Here is a 16746-nt window from a genome sequence, read left to right as displayed (position 1 = left end):
TGACCACACAAGTTTCGTACAGTCATAAAATTTAAAGTTTCAAAACGCTCGTTGGCGCTATTGTAAAGGAGAGGTGGCTGTTGATGTTGCGGCATTACTGCTGCGATATACAGGGTGCCCAGTAATTAATGGATAACCTTCTAACCACCGACACCACCTTAGGCTGCTCCAGAAAATGCACTTATAGGTCTAGTAAAAGTTACGTGGTTTTCGAGATAATCGCACTTTTCTAAATTTTAAGTAAGTATCTATGGTGCTATTAAAAAAGACAGAAAAGTTCGATTATCTCGAAAACCACGAAACTTTTACTAGACCTATAAGTGCATTTTCTGGACCAGCCTAAGGTGCCCTGTCGGTGGTTAGAAGGTTATCCATTAATTACTGGGCACCCTGTATAGGTATTTTAAGGGGTTCACTGATTAACAGTCCGCCAGACGGTATCGGCCTGTCAGTTAGAACAAAATTTTGACAGTTCCGAACAACTGACAGGCCGATACCGTCCGGCGGACTGTTAATCAGGTGGGCCACTTTAGGTATGCGGGAACTGTCAGTTTTCTTTAAAAAATGAGTGTCAGATTGAAAGTTCCATCGCGGCAGTCATGCGGCTACGAACGTCACTAATTCATGTCGTCACGCTGCGATGGATTTCCCACGTGTATTTTGTGCCTTTTATAATTCGTGAAAAAATTAAAAGTTGGTTAATAATAACATTAAATAGCTAATCATGTCGAATTATTACATCGGACATTGAATAATCTAACTTCGGTTCGGTTCCCTCGACTATACAATCAAAGCCTATAAATAATTTACAATAACTATTTTGAATATTGAAAGCGTAATTACAACTTACTGTCTACATTATATATCTATAAATATAGGTACGGCACTTGCTGTAATGTAGTTTTGTGACATTTTTTGTGCTATTTGATTTTAATTACTTTACTGTTATTGGCACTAAATTTTATCAATAATGCTTAACATTATGTGTGAAATGTTGTTCAAACAATATTTTAATTAAGCCTTTGTAGCAAGTGCGTGCAAATGTACACTTCTGTAATACAATTCTGAACGATGTGCAACGTAAATAACGTGATTATTTATACAATTAACCCAACAGGATAATCATATTTTTGTGTAGATATATTATAATTTGGTTCCTAAAACAGTATTAGAACTTTGTTAGTTAAGCGTATTTAATTTAATTTAACATTGATTTTTCTCACCAAATACCTATTTTGGTTCTTTATTATATTCAATTGGTACTAATTGAACATCAAGCCCTTACTAAAAATATCTTACCGATTAATTACATTAGTATCACTTTTGGCAAAAGACTAGACTCGTTAGCCAAGATGGGCATAGTTTGGATAAAATGCAAAAAAAGTTTGTTTAGGGGGTCACACAGCGCCATTTGACAACAGAAGATTATGTTTCTTGCAAAAAAATCAAGAGGAAAGGAAAGGGTTTTCAAGAGGAAAGTTGTGACATAGAAATAGGAAATAGAAGGTATTTGTATTAAACAATTAAGGACGGATTTAGAGAAAGGGTTAGATAAATAAATATAGGTAATAATTAGATATTATCGTTTTTACAAGATAGTTTAAGGAATCGATATTTCCTCTATACCTTTACAGCAGTTTAAATATTTTTATCCTGAAGTGCGCTTATCTATAGCTAAGGATGTAAGTACAGATGTGTCCCTCAGATTTCTGTAGCAGATGTGTCTGACGAACATCTTCGAAGTGTCTGCAGATAAATATGCAATAGACTCATCTGTACAGTCAACATCAAATAGATAGTGACAGCCAAAGTGGTAACACCTCCACCTCATTTATTTTAATTCTAGTAAAAGTGTGACGATAGATTAGGCCACTTTGGTCACCATCTATTTGATACTGACTGTATTTTATTTCCACTACTTAAATAACAGATCTGCACATATATTCCTAGCTAGTTCAGTCCGGGCCGGGCTTTACAAAGGGAAAGTATTTCTTAACATATTTTTTTTTATTTAAGAACTTATCAATAAATTATAGTGCATTGAACATTGCGTACAGACATATATTGCTTCTTATGATTATTTGATGAAAATCGGATTTATATTGCTTAGTTGGTTAATTCGTATACAAAACGTTAAAAAATCCAAATATTAAAAGCAAGAAGGAAAAGTTTAATTGGACGGTCGTATTTCAATTACATGTAAAAAATGTCTCATTACAATTAGGTACAACTGATTGTATTGTTTAGGAATTGTAGTGAGTCTTATGTGTGTCATTTAGAAAGATACAGAAAAATTACCAAGGGGAGCTTGGGGATGTTTGGGGACCTCTAGGAACCATCGCTATCATGGAAAACGTGTATATTTTCATTTATATGATCGCGGCGGTTTCTCGAGGCCCCTAAACTTCAGATGGCCTGAACATGAAAATAGGATCTTTTATTAACATACATAATACCAAATTTCAAGACTGTTTTAGAGATTCCGGGCTTTGTCCTAGTTACTTTGTGCTAATTTATACATATTTATAACACAAGCCGCAATATCGCGACGTGTCAGAAGTCCAGTGCCAAACAACGATATAAGGCACTGCCTTATATTAATGTACAGTACAATATATCAACAGACCCCCAAAATAACCACCTTAAATTATTCACTTATTTTCTTTTACTGCCTTTATAATTCGGTGGTTCGGCTGTGGCTGCTAATGAAACAGCCTTTTCCAAAGGGAAAAATATATTATCTTTATTGAATAAAAAATTTAAGTCTTTTGTGCAATAGAATATGCGATGAGGGTTATTTGTCAATTGAAGCGTGGCTATGATCAAAAAACATTATTTGATAATGCTCCCTCGAAATTTAACGAAGGAAGCGGCGGTTGTAATAATAAAATGTATTACTGTAGGCATTTCTGATGGAATGAAATATTTAATTAATGTTCTATTTAAGCGGATCTCGGACCCTATTAAATGTAATACCCTATCTAACACAACATTAGGTATTTTATCAATATAATATGCAAGCAGACACAGAATGTACTTTATTTTACTATTGTTATTCTAAATATTAATTGTGCAAGCTCATTCTTTAAACTATATACTTTCTTCCGTAATACTAAACCATTCGCCTCATCCTATAAAGCCGTCAATCTGTTCTGCATTAGGAAAGTATAATACCATCTCGCTTACTTAAGTTATTCTATAATATACGTTACAATAGAATGCAAGTCTGACGATGACGGCCTTTTAGTATTTCGCCATTAAAAATATCAAATTCCGACAAACTATCGTTGTAATATTTACAGCTTGGTTCTGGCCTCTAATTACTCAATATCGCTAAATAAAGTACAGGCTGAATAAAAATGTAGATTTAGCGCGGGCGAAGCCGCGGGCACCACGAGTTGAGTATATTTGATTGCACCATAGAGTCAATAATTGCACGAGTGTATAAAAGCGCTATAGCGGTGTTTCGTCACCTGGGTCACTGTTGGGGAGCCGCACCGACTTCGCGCCCGCCAGCACCCCCACCCCTTCAAGGCAAGATCTTCTGTTCGATAAAACATCCCTTAGGAATGCCCTTCTGGGACCGGACAGATCAGTTCCTGTGATTGACCTGGTCAGTTTCCTCAAGGCTGGAAGTTTCAACGCTTCTTCATAAGATGGAGGCTCATCAGTCGGTGTCGTTTGAGCCCGTCCTCCAAACGGATCCCTAGAACAGGTCGGGGATAGTTCCCTTGAAAAGTATAGCATACTGTCCCCACTTCGTGTAGGAGCCTGGGACTCTGGCATGGGTTGGTAGCACACTGGGGCAGAAGATCGGATCTCCTCGAGAATTTGCCTTGCCGTTCTGTTGGTAGACACCATACCCGCCCAAGATCGCCGGTTCTGCTGCTTAGCTTCATGCGACCTAGCGATTGCAGATATATTATGACTAGAATGTGTGCTTGTTACAGTAGCTCTGGGCCTGCGTTGTGGCTCATCGAAGGAAGCCGCTTTTATGGCGGGCCGGTGAGGTCTTGGCTCGGTTTCCATATTAATTAGTACTCTATTAGTATTCGAATTTTCTGCAGGATCTTCTCTAAGTGCTGCGTCGATACGCATGGCTTCTGAATAGGAAGGAACTAAGGCACAATTCTCTCGGATGGCTGCAAACAGCTCGAGGCTGTCAACTGTTGAGGCGTGGGAGAGGGGAAGAGTCCGGGGTGGGCGGGGCGCGGAGCACAGTAAAGCACTCTGCTCATCTGCTATGGCCCAGGCATAGTTCCTCTGTGGAACAGGAGGTAACGTATCTGACATGTGGGTATCGATATCCAACTGTCTACTAGGATCCAGTTCATAGTTTGTTCCAAATATCTTGGTAATCTGAAAATGGAAGGCACACTGAATTTTATCTTATGCAATAACTTAATTAAAACAGTAACTCAAAGGTAAGTTGCATAGAATAAAAACTGTTAACAGAGATGTTATCTCAGTGACTTGTCTGTTTTAAATCGAAAGAAAACTTAGTAGCTTTTTTTATGTTCTGACTGTAGTTTTTCCTGCTCGAGTAGGTAAAACTTTAAAAGGTACTCACTGTAAAATGTACGTAGGCGGTGTTACATTCTATAAGAATCCGAAGCGGCCAGGAAAGTAATAAACACGACAGCGTCCAAAACAACCATTGAGAAGAATACCATGGGCAGCGATCGGCGTCCCTGTGAACAAAAGATAATATTATTTGGAAAGCAAACCAAGATGGTTGTTTGAAACTGCATTTAATTGCACTCTTTTTTTCTACGATTATACTGTATTGTATTGAACATGTGAGACACAGACAATACATATTAAATATATTATATTGAACTTTGAAAACAATACCGGTAGGCAACCATGTACTCCTTAAACGAGCTCACTCCGATCAGATCCAAGCCCTCTCGCATCTCCATGAAGTCGTCGAATCGCTCGTGTTCCGCGAAAAACCTCGACCTTTGATCTTCGAACTCTGAAAAATTATAATGTTAATAGTCTACTGAATCATTCCCGCGACAATTAAGTAACCTCGTTTCTTCAAAGGCGGTCGCAGAACTCGCAGATGCCGCGGGCTCAGTCGTAAATTTCTTGTCAAAAGAGACTTTTTTTCATTCCAAATTGTCTGCTTTTGCCGCAGAGTATTATAATTTAAAAGAAATTTACTTGATAATTTCTATTTAGTCCAGTTATTTTAAACTTGGATACAAAAGAAAACTGTGTCCAAATGTCCTTTAGAAGTTTATTCAGGTAGAAAACCTCATTCGACCAAATAGCGTAAGTACCAAAATTACGTTTTTATCAATATGTTTGACAGTTGTTTGAAACTTACTTATTAGAAATTAGAAAATATATAATTTAGAAAAAGTTACCACTGGCAGCCTCAATGTTGGCAAAGGCGAATCCTTTGCTGAAGCGCACTTTAGTGATGGGCGTGTTGGAGTCGAGCACGAGGTTGCGCGACGCGTCGCGCTGCCCGCAGCACGCGTGCGCGAACGACGTGCTTGCGCTGTGCGTATTCACGCGTTCGTAGTACACCTATAAATGACATAGATATCAAATACTAATAAGAAAGTGACTGAATTGGCGTTATAACCCCTGTAGCACTTGTTTCATTAATCAAAGAAATTTTATTTATATGGATAATTTATACATATATCGTGTACTTATACACCACGGATCGAAACTTCGCAAGTTATATTATGTAATGAAACCATTTAAGGCGCGTCAATATAATATTTTTGGAAAGCGCGTACATTGATAAATTGCGAGTGGCATTAATTAAGGACTAACTGGACTATTATACTATAAATTGGTGTAAAATACAACTCTGTTATGCTGATCAAATCGTATAATTTTACAAGTACAATTGCACCTATGTGTGGGGATAGGGTTTGCAGGGCGGATCTGAAATGTATGGGAATATCCGCGGATCCGGATCCAGATCGGGATATGTTCATACATTTCGGATCCGGATTGCAAACCCTATGTGGGGACCTCGTGCTCTTTGTAAACGCTTCATAACGTGGTATTTGTGTAAACTGTGACCAGAACTAACGTCATAAGTTTTGCCTGGATTGAAGGGCCGTTAGTCCCTAGTGCAAGTCACATCACGTGCTTTACGTAATATATAACGTGACGTGAATATTAATGAAAGTCAAGTCGCGTGCAAACTTTACGGTAACTTTGTAAGTTACTATTTTTACTCGGAAGTCAATGTTCTTTGACTTAAAAAAATATACAACTCGCTAAAAATGTTTTTTTTTTACCAATGTAATTATCATATCTTTTTCCTCGGCAACCTTGCTCGCGCTTAATTGTCAATTAATATTTAGCACTAAACTAATGAATAATTCAGTAAAGTACAAAGAAAGGCAAGAAACAGAGGAACATTTCCGTGACTACGATTGCATCATGAAAGGAAGCTATTTGTCTTGCCGGGGCTAACTAAAAGGTTAATTTTTTTCTTGCTGTAGCAGTAAAAATGGTTTCTTTCCGTTTTTAAATAAATAAATAATGAAATCTATAGACACACATCCAGCGAACCAGCAGAAGCAGTGGTTGCAACTAAACACCACCTTTAATTAAATCAGTTATAAAAAACATCACACCGAGCGCACTCGAGATGCCTGTGACTCCTCCGTATACAAAATTCTAGGCAGAGAGTGGTCAGCAGTCTTTGCAGCTGTCTGTCCACCCACTGTGCATCTACATAACCCTGTAACCTGACATGCCAGTTAAAGTGATACATTTCACGCATTGAAGCATATCAAGCAGAACAGATAAAACTGATGAAAGCCTTAAATAAAAAATGATTAAGTATGTGTCACAAAAGTGCACTTACGCCTACCTGCGTGGTGGTATACGCGTCCCCGTTTCGGTACCGCGTCACCTGTCGCTTGCGCCGCACGTAATGATAGCAGATCGCCTTCCACCTGCCGCAGATGATACAATATTTAGTTAAAAGCTGAGACGCCACGACCACGAAATACATATACGATCCGAGTGTGCACGCTCGACGCTGATGCTGACCGTCGTAAGGGCCGTGCGCGTTGGAGGTTCTGCCATCTTGTCGAAATGAATCGAAACTTAAACTGTACATTGACACATTTTCGTAACATATATCTCTGTCTACTAGTTTTCGTTGCTAATAATCGTTTTTACAAAGAATATACTGCGAGTAGAAGATTTGTATGTAAAACTTCTACTAGGACCTACAAGATACAAGAACCAAAACAGTAAATGACACAGTTTACCTCGCTTGACCCAGCTACGGCCACTTTGTATCACCATTACCAGGTAAAAGTACATTTTCGACCTTTAATACCAAAGCTACCTACACAATAAGATATTAATAGCGAGACGTCCGGGAAGGCAATTCATAAAGTGGTTCCCCTTTTATACTATATAAAGAATTAACAGCGAAGAGGTTTTGATTTCGCTGGAAGATGTCGACCTGAGTGCTGAGTTTGTATTAGGTCCCTTTCAGAGCAAATTTGTTTCATTTTAATTATATTTAAAGAAGTTTTTGAACGGTATTTTGACACTCGACCTTGAAATTAATGTAATATTACGTGCAATTAGTGTTGTGAATTTAAGCTTCGAGGCGTAAACTACAAGACTCGAGTCGCGACTTCTGAGTCTAGAAGCCTCGAACCTTAAAGCCTCGTCCATATAAGCCTCAACTTAATAAGTTCGCGTTGCTGCTTACCAGCACAGAAACCTCGAGTCTCGAGTCTTTAGGCCTCAAGCTTTAAAGCCTCCTAAGCTTTGTAGGTTTAAGTCTATAAGGTTTATAGCATTTAAGTCTTAAAAGCTTTTAACAAATTAGATTAATCTATGCCATATTTGATAGTTATACAGGGTGCCCGTGAGGAACCCGAGAGATTTTAACAGCATAATCCTGAGGTCGTTAGAAGTAAAAAAACTCACCCACTGAGGGTTCCGTACTTTTTAACCGAAAAAAAAGGAGGTTCTCAGTTTGACCCGTATGTATGTATGTATATTTGTTCGCGATCTCGCGTTTGGCTGAACCGATTTTGATGCGGTTTTCAGAAAAGCGTTTGTTACAGTCCCAGTCCAAGTCGAAATCGCCAAACGTATACTATGCGTCGTTGAAGAGTTCTGTTCTGATCATCATCAGCAGTTCCACTGTTGATGCAACAGTTTTTAATGAAAATGCTTAATTTTTTGATGAAAATACAAAAATCTCTATACGCATGCCTTTAAGATTTGAGGAGTTCCCTCGATTCCTCATGGATCCCATCATCAGAACTCGAGCTTGACAAAAATGTGGCTTAAAAACTTAACTTGCTTAACAAACATAACGAAGACGACAAATCATCAAAAGTGTACTATGCGTCGTTGAAGAGTTCCGTTCTGATCATCATCAGTAGTTCCACTTAAAAAAAATTAAAATCGGTCCAGTAATGACGGAGATATGGAGAAACAAACATAAAAAAAAACTGAATTGATAACCTCCTCCTTTTAGATACACTTTCTGCCAATAACGCTCGTTGTTTGAGCTCTTAACGCTTGACTCAGGCTTTCGAGGTTCGGGGGCTTGAGCTTTCAATAGGCCCGAGTTTTTAAAGCTTGAGCTCTCTATGAAGCTCGAGTCTTAAAAACTTACTCTTAAGAGCTCATAAAAAGTTTGAGTCGTTAAGGTTCTGAACCTTTTCTGAGCTCAAACCTTTAACGCTCGAGTCTTCAAAGCTTGAACCTTTAAGGTTAACAAGTCTTTAAGGTTTAAAAGTCTTCAAGACTAGTCTTTTAACAACACTACGTGCAATCCATTTAATTTTTTTTAAATATATTTCAAGATGATTAGTTACGAAATATTTTAATTTAATGTCATAGTATTTTTTTTAGGTGGTTAACTTAAGTATTTTGCACTATGGTTTTGTATCTTTGCGTCTTTTGTATTAAAAAAATAAAACGTTATAATAAAATTCTAACATTAAATCTCAAATTAAAGTCAGTCATTTATTATAAAGTGACCTAGGTGACTGTAACCATCGCAACGAGTCACGAGTATAAGTTAATTCATCCTTCTGTTCTTCACATTCACTCTAAAAGTGTCGAATATAATCCAGCATATTGTCGCTAAGTAATTGGAAACAAAAATTCACTGACGAATCACGACCCTGGACGCGAATATACGGTACGCTGCGGTTACGGATTTAATCGTTATTTGTATTGGTTTTCGAGAGCTTTGACTAAGGATGTGCTTTATTATTTTATTTGCATCAAACGTTCAATATTTTAAATACTTCGATTATAGACGATTACAAGTACTAGAAATCGATGTAGCTACTCGTCAGTTACATATTTATGAAAGTTCAGTTTTTTTTAGTTTTCTCGGTCCCTCAGATATCAGAGTAGATTTGTGTGGGATAAGTTTCTATGTTTCTGCCGGAATTTATACGAATGTAGCGTTATCTTAATCTTGTATGATATTCTTCTCTTCTTCAATTTCTTCATGTATAACGATAAAAATAATCTTATTCCATTACATTTAACTATCACTGAATTCTGAGTGATGATATTTTACTGTTCAGTTATCATTTTACTGTTATAATGGGTATTATACAACTTCAGCAATAATGGTGATTGCTTTACGAGAAAGTAGATTGTTTTGCTGACAAGCTCGTTAAAGTGGGTGGGTATTTTATGCGGTAAACCAAGGCTAGCTGGAAGGTGAAACCTAGGCCGTATTAAAAAAGAATCGAGGCATTAATAACATTACGGGCAAATCCGGCAAGGCCACTGGCAATCATTACGAGATCTTTATCGGCATGCGGGCCCCAATAGGCCGGTCGTCATCAAGATAATGGTACATCGGCAATATGGTAATTTCATTCAGAAACGGTTTCGTGACATTGCGACGCAAACATTACCACAATCTTGAGTACTTTTAAGAACTTGTGCTAATGGCTCTGTAACGTTAATATCAGTAAGTAATGCCTATAAAAGAAAGTGACTGACTCCGTTAACGGTATTAAAGTTATCTTTATGGTCGAACTTTTCAACACATTACTGGGACTGTAAAATAAACGCTTCAAGTCTTAGGTATTTTCTGCACGATCCGTAGCCGAAACATACGTTACCATGTTACATTTTCCACTAGCCAGCGAAGGTTTACGCCGAGATTTCCTGCACACAGCGGGCGGTATATTACTTTCTACATACTCACTTGTAAAACGTAACATTTTCAATAAAGTTTCATACTTTAGATTGTTTAAAGTACAAAAAGAAGGCCTGCTTTGTATACGCTTGATTTTAGATTTTTTATAGGTATTTGAAGTTTTTTAACCCTTAAACAGGTTGTGTATCTATAAGTACCACATAGCAAATGATTTTTTTTGACGAGCTGAGTAAATACAACGACCGCAAAATGTCATTGCCGTAAAGTCTATTAAGTGGGTGATATCGGAACGTAAAAAAATGACAGGTGTCAAAAGAAATTTCTTTGACAATTTAGTTGTCAAGATCAAATCGACAACAAATGCCAGTTTTTGTACGTTTCTCCCGCTGTATAAGTTCGCTACGCTGAAAAAAAGTACTGTAAGTATTTTGTTTTGTATTTTTATGGTAGATTATTAGATAATGTATGTGTAGTAAATCATAACTTACCTTAGTTATTGTTTTCTGATAAAATATTCGATCTAAAAGTTTGTAGTTCGTATGAACCCTCTGCCCGTCTGGGGCACGTTCGAGTGGTTTATAAGTGGCCTCTGCCCTGCAGGGAATTTACATGACATTTAAGGGTAAGATTCATTAGTTTACTATGAATGAACCCTCATAGTACAACTACGAGTTACTACTAGTTACGAACCCTCGTAGTCTTCCAATGGACATAACTTAATAGATTTAGCATAAATAAATGTAAATGTAATTAATGCATGAGATCTACTTGGACTCAACTCAATTAAAATCTAAATAAAAAATAGATTAAGAGTTTTGTTTGTAAACCTTATTATTAATATGTGCAATAAACAGTTTAATTTTTTTTTTACAAAAGTCATTCAAACTAAGAAAAATATATCGCAAAAATATTATATTTTCCTTTGGTTTTTAAATTAAATATTTATTCAACGATTAATCTTATGAGCCACGATATCCGCGCGAACTCTATTTTCTTAATTAGATTGTGGTTTTATTATTTTATCGATTACATGTGAAGATGTGACTTACCCTTAAAACTACTCTGTACCTATGGCTAACAAGGCAGTGGCCATATATGTGCCACGCAGCACCATTTTTAACAGGCAGAGGGCATATAAAAACCACCGGGTTTTTTTTTTGAATTAATGGTAGTAAAAAAAAAACAAGAAATTACTTTTCTTTTAACGCTATTATCTACCCGAATCAGTAATCAAAACTAAAAAATTCGTCAGGCCTGTTTAAGGGTTAAATAAATGTGAACCTGACATTTTTCGCGACAGCGTGTAGCTCTCAATTTAATTAAAAAGGCCTACTATTTACTGTCACAAAATAACCCTGCAGGTAAACTGTTGTAATTTTTATGACTGTCTGGGGCACTAATTGTCTCGTTGGAATGGCAGGTCGTAATGACTGTGATACCTATATATTCACTTCAGTGTATATTTGTAAGAAAAATGGCTTTATGGCATCCACTTCACGATCCATTGACGTGTTGAAAGGCTATATGCTTCATCATATATCATAGATATTTTTCCAATCAGAAAAATAACGCAATATTCTTGCAAACACAAATAGACTGCTACACTTACCAAACTCTTGGCGTTGCGGTTCTCATTGCGTGCACCCTGGCGCTCACCGCCGCCGTGTCCACCCGCCGGGCGAGCTGGATCCTGGCTGTGCTGTGGTAGCATTCCACCAGGTACACCAGGTATAGAAGCAGGACGAACGCAATGGGTATGTAGGCGTAGCCGACATCGCAAGGAGATTCACGTACCACCCGTTTTATCGGGAATCTGCGGGAAAAGAAACTAATTTGGAGATTAAACCGTGCTTGGTAAGTCAAACTCTGCGCCAATGTATATCATAAAAGTGTTTCAGTTAAATGTTAAGCATTATCAGAAGCTGTTAGGGAAGCGTTATATGTATGTTGGAAAAAGAGAAAAGAGGAAAACCAGACTTAGAATTAAGAGCATACAATGGAAGCACCCAAAAATAAAATGTTCATAAATAACAAGCGCGAAGCAAACACTGCCATATAATGACTTGGCAATCGCACATAATGCTTTAATGGTACCGTACTCGTAAATATGTGTAATGCTCAAACTGCAATTAGCGCTAGCGTTATGTTCAATTAGAATTATTTTTAATATTTAAGTGACGATGATCCTTTTGTCATTATGCAGCCGTGCGATGGCCAAGTCATTATACGTATTACAAATTAAAGATATCTTATTTATACGGTTTTAACACCCCGGCACTGATTAAAATAACCGACTTGGTTTCACATTACATCTCAAAACTTTTTTGTAGTAATAGCGTTGCGAGACTTGCACCTTTTTACATTAATGTTTTTGATGGGATAATATTTACTAATGTCGGTGACTACCATCAAATATGCAAGTCGATTTTGGAGAACTAGTATGAAGCCAGGAGGCCGAGGCGTTATAATGAAGTATTTTTTTTTTTAGTTACGTGTGCAAATCGATGAGTTCCTTGTCGATCTTGGCGGTGTTGCACCAGGCCACGGAGCCGAGACAGCCGGCGATCATGAGGGTGAGCATGAAGCACTTCCAGTTGCCTTCGCGCCGCAGCACCCCGCCCAAGCTCTGTTGACGTGGACGCTGCGAAAGAGAAACTCTGTTCAGATGATGCTGACAACATTTTAACAAACTGAGAAGGTAAGAATAATTCTCACTTCGTTATTCTAACTTTTAAAGTTGTGAGTGTGTATCATCCTTTAAATGTAATATTCCCTTTTAATCCGCAAACCCTTGGTAACTATTACGGCACAGTTATCCAAAATATTTATGATCATTTGGTAAGTTTTATTAATATAACATTACACATTATATAAATAAGTAGGTAGCATAAACCAATTGACTAGTACGCAGTACCCAATCAATAATCAATCCCAAACATTTTTCCGTTAAGGCTACAATAAATATTTTAGGAGGCGAATTAAGTGCGGGCATATTTGCTCAGCGAGGAATATGGAGTCCATAAGAAAAAACTAAGAATCGGCCCACTCTATTTATTTACAACCATTGGCCCAATAAAGTGCGCCCTCCGCTTACGAGCTAATATTTATGGTTGAACTTATTTATAGGGAAGAATTTAATATAAGAACTACCGGTTTTTAAAAATGTCGCAGTCCTCACTTTCTCATAATTATTCTAAATAACGAAATTTGCATCGTAATGATAAGAAAAATTACATCAATCAATTTCGAATTTTCAGGCCGCCATTTTGTGCTACATTCTCATTTAGCGGTGTTTGATTAATTGAGTTTTTAGGCAATTTCGGAGCAGGGATACCAGATAATGTTGATACATTTGAAACAATATTCAACATCACTTATTATAATGCTTTTTGCCTTACCTACAATCACAAAGAAAGTAAAATTTTAAGCTAATAAATATTATAAAAGTTTAACGATTCGCTTCCTTTAATCCAAAACTTTTTCCTTTGTTTTTAAATGTAAACATCTCGAGAAAATTTTAAAGGCAAATTAGTTAAAAAGGATGGCAAAACTTCTCATAACTCCCAGTGACTAGACCGAGTTTCGTTAAGAACTTGTGAGAAGGCTTTTAAAGGCTCGATTTTAAAAAGAAAGTAAATTTAAATTCAAATAATAAGAATTGCGGTATAATATTGGTTTCTGAAATTCACATATGTCCCCATAAAACTAAGGAATTCAAATTTGCCTTGCCTTATAAAAAAATCTATTAGACTATTTTTATAACATGTAAAACCGAAATGTCGGCTGCCTATTTCTTTGATTCAACTAAAAAGATCATTATAAGTTCATTATCAGGTACCCATCATTTATTGAGACATACATCCTTATTTCAGTACCATGTACCAACTCAACAGTAGGTAGTCATGATCGTTAAATTACCAGGACTTAGCTGAGTCAGCCAAGTTTAATATAACATTAGTAGCACATTTTGCACCTAACGCATTTTATATTTGTTTAAGGTCATTAGGAAATGAAGAACAAATTAACATTTTATTGCGTGGATAATTACACGCAATAAGTTACAGAGTAAGGTAAACGTACTGTGCTCGACGCGGTACCAGTACATGTCATATTGAAACTAAGAAGTAAGAACTCATTTAAGAGCTCGAAACCAGAAAAAAAATTAAAAATTTTTTTGAGCAAGGGCATTGTCAATAGAGGTGACAGCAGGGTGTCATCTATTGGGCATTAGCATGTCGAGCACTAGTACGTTTACCTTAGTACACGAAACCCATTCCCATTATGGTTTTTGAATAACAATTACGAGGTAAATTCTCTTTGTAAAAGGTTGCAGTCTGTAGGTATTTGAAACCAAACGAAGTTTGGCGAGGCGTACCTAAAACTTTAATATTAGTAAGTACTTACTGAAAGTCGCTCTATCTTGAATATTAAAATGTACATATGTATATTTATACGCATATACTTTTATTAAAAATGTGTGACCACGTTATTTGTAGACGCAGAAGTAACCTTACATATACACCTACCTAAATGTCGCCCGGCAGGGTTTTGTAAATTTTAAAACGAGTTAGATTAGATATCGTTTGTTCCTTATAATTATAACAACGGTCAGTACTTAGCCTTACCCTAGCTAAATTCAATTAGCCCTTTGTTTATCTCTTAACAAGACGTTGATAAATAGAATCTTACAGCTAACAGAGTGGATACGAGGACCTCCATGACTCAGATACCGTTAATTTTAGCTCAGTCATAATGGCCGCCACCTTGGGTAAATGATGTTCCACCCCGCTGCTTGTATTTAGGATCGTGTCGGAAAACGGGGTCCAGGGATGACCCGCTGTGATATATTGCACCATTAATGTTTCAGGGCAATATTTCAGTATCGGCTTATCCTCGTTTATAGACGCTTAGTTTTGATTAATGTCGCGGAACGGCTTGCTAATGTTCAGTGGATTTATAACTTATTTAAACATTCTGTATTCCATGGTCCGCAAGTTGAGCAACTTTGGGTAAAATCGCGTATAAAGACGTAGATTCAATTATAAACTGATTTTTTGTATTTAAGTACACTTAAGTAAGCAAATGTTGTATGTATTAGGTTCTGTTGATTTAACTTTTGTGTTTCAAAATGGAGTTTAATAAAGTGCCTTAGATTCTACAGTAGAAAAGTTTCTAGATCTACTTATTATCACCTAAAATACGGTCTTGATATTTCAGATTCATATCACAATAACGATATAAGTAGGTATATAAATAAGTATACCCAATCTGAAATCACTTATAAATGAATTTATCTTTTTTTACAAGGCGTGTATCCCACGATTTTGAAACAAGGAACATTGTACAGCAGAGACAAAAGCAAACAATTCAATAAACTCAATCTGATCCTTATTGCAACAGCATATTACGCAAGCAGAATGAAGCCGCCAACTGAACAGAATTCGACGACGCTTGGCGGCAATGCCGGCAAATTGAATTGTTTTGCCAATTCACTGAATGGATTACATTCTGTGCGTATAATGTTATTCGATTTTCCACTACGATAATGTGTATCCTGATGTGGTCGAATTCCGTTACTTGTGCTAATGTTATTAGAAGCCACTTGATACATTTTTAATTAAATACAGATTAAATGTAATGTACCTTGTCCTAATTGAATGAAAATGCTGTTTTATTAAGGCTTTCTTAATATTTTAGTAAAACATGAAAACAATTTTACTATTTCAGTACCTACTTTAGTGCCAAAAACAACTAGGGACGTGTTAGAAAATCTTATTAATGTGACACAAGTAGGTAACATATGTCAAAGGGTTTTTGTGCTTTCTTGAATCTTTTGTCATGGGATCCGAAAGCTAACTTTGAATAGAAATTCGTTCATCTCTGTCATTTCGATATAGCAATAATGACCGAATTAAAAGAAGGCCAACATAGGTGGCTCCTACATTTTTATACCTCCTTACTTAACCTAACCTAACCTTTTAGGTACCTATTATTCAAACATTTAGAATATTAAATGAAGCAGACGCATAAAAAATACGGCCGTAACTTGACTAAAGAAAAGCCACGGGCCACTGTATGTGACATGTTTAAAGCGGGGAGTAGCAGCGGGAGGCAACCGGCTGTTTATGAAGATAAAAGGTAACAGGACTACGCAATATCGTAAGTACCTATTAATTAACAATATGACTGCAATGTTGGTCTTGCGACTCTATATAATTGATATTAGCTTAATAAAAACAGATTATTTTGAATGCTCAGTACTTTCCGAAGTACTTATTAGGTTTAGGTACTAAATATTGCAAACGTTTTCCGAAGAAAATTAACCACATAAACGTTTGATTTTGGGGAAATAGGGATGACGATTTTCTAGTAGGTAACATTACTTACAGCAATGGTCATAAGACTTTTCCCACACTAAAATCTGCCGCTTTTACGTTTTAGGATTAGGATATTAAGCTTGCGGCCCATGTGGATGACTGGCAGGCCAGAGAGTCGTAGGTGTAACAATATTAATGTTTTGCAACGATTCCAAATACCATTTATTTAGTTACTGAACACAATCTCAGTATCACATATTTGCTCAAAAATCATATGAA

The 16746-nt window shown here is 36.7% G+C and overlaps 1 protein-coding gene across 4 annotated transcripts in view; it reads right to left on the bottom strand.

The window, feature by feature from the left end:
- Positions 1–3059: 3059 nt before the first annotated feature.
- Positions 3060–16746, bottom strand: part of LOC134653412 (transmembrane protein 151B-like) — a 53286-nt gene continuing 39599 nt past the window's right edge. Inside the window, exons 2-8 of one of the 4 annotated variants that reach the window (XM_063508767.1) lie at positions 12643–12791; positions 11760–11978; positions 6848–6938; positions 5376–5541; positions 4855–4978; positions 4571–4691; positions 3060–4359 (exon numbers count right to left, since the gene is read on the bottom strand). In XM_063508767.1, the coding sequence (XP_063364837.1) occupies positions 3454–4359; positions 4571–4691; positions 4855–4978; positions 5376–5541; positions 6848–6938; positions 11760–11978; positions 12643–12791 (1776 nt within the window). In that variant the 3' untranslated portion in view covers positions 3060–3453. The remainder of the gene's footprint in view (positions 4360–4570; positions 4692–4854; positions 4979–5375; positions 5542–6847; positions 6939–11759; positions 11979–12642; positions 12792–16746) is intronic. The other 3 variants (XM_063508768.1, XM_063508769.1, XM_063508770.1) reach the window with 3 other exon arrangements.

Source organism: Cydia amplana, chromosome 13, assembly GCF_948474715.1.
Source record: "Cydia amplana chromosome 13, ilCydAmpl1.1, whole genome shotgun sequence".
Taxonomy (NCBI): domain Eukaryota; kingdom Metazoa; phylum Arthropoda; class Insecta; order Lepidoptera; family Tortricidae; genus Cydia; species Cydia amplana.
Note: the sequence above shows the minus strand (reverse complement) of the source record. Positions and strands in the feature narration are given on the sequence as shown.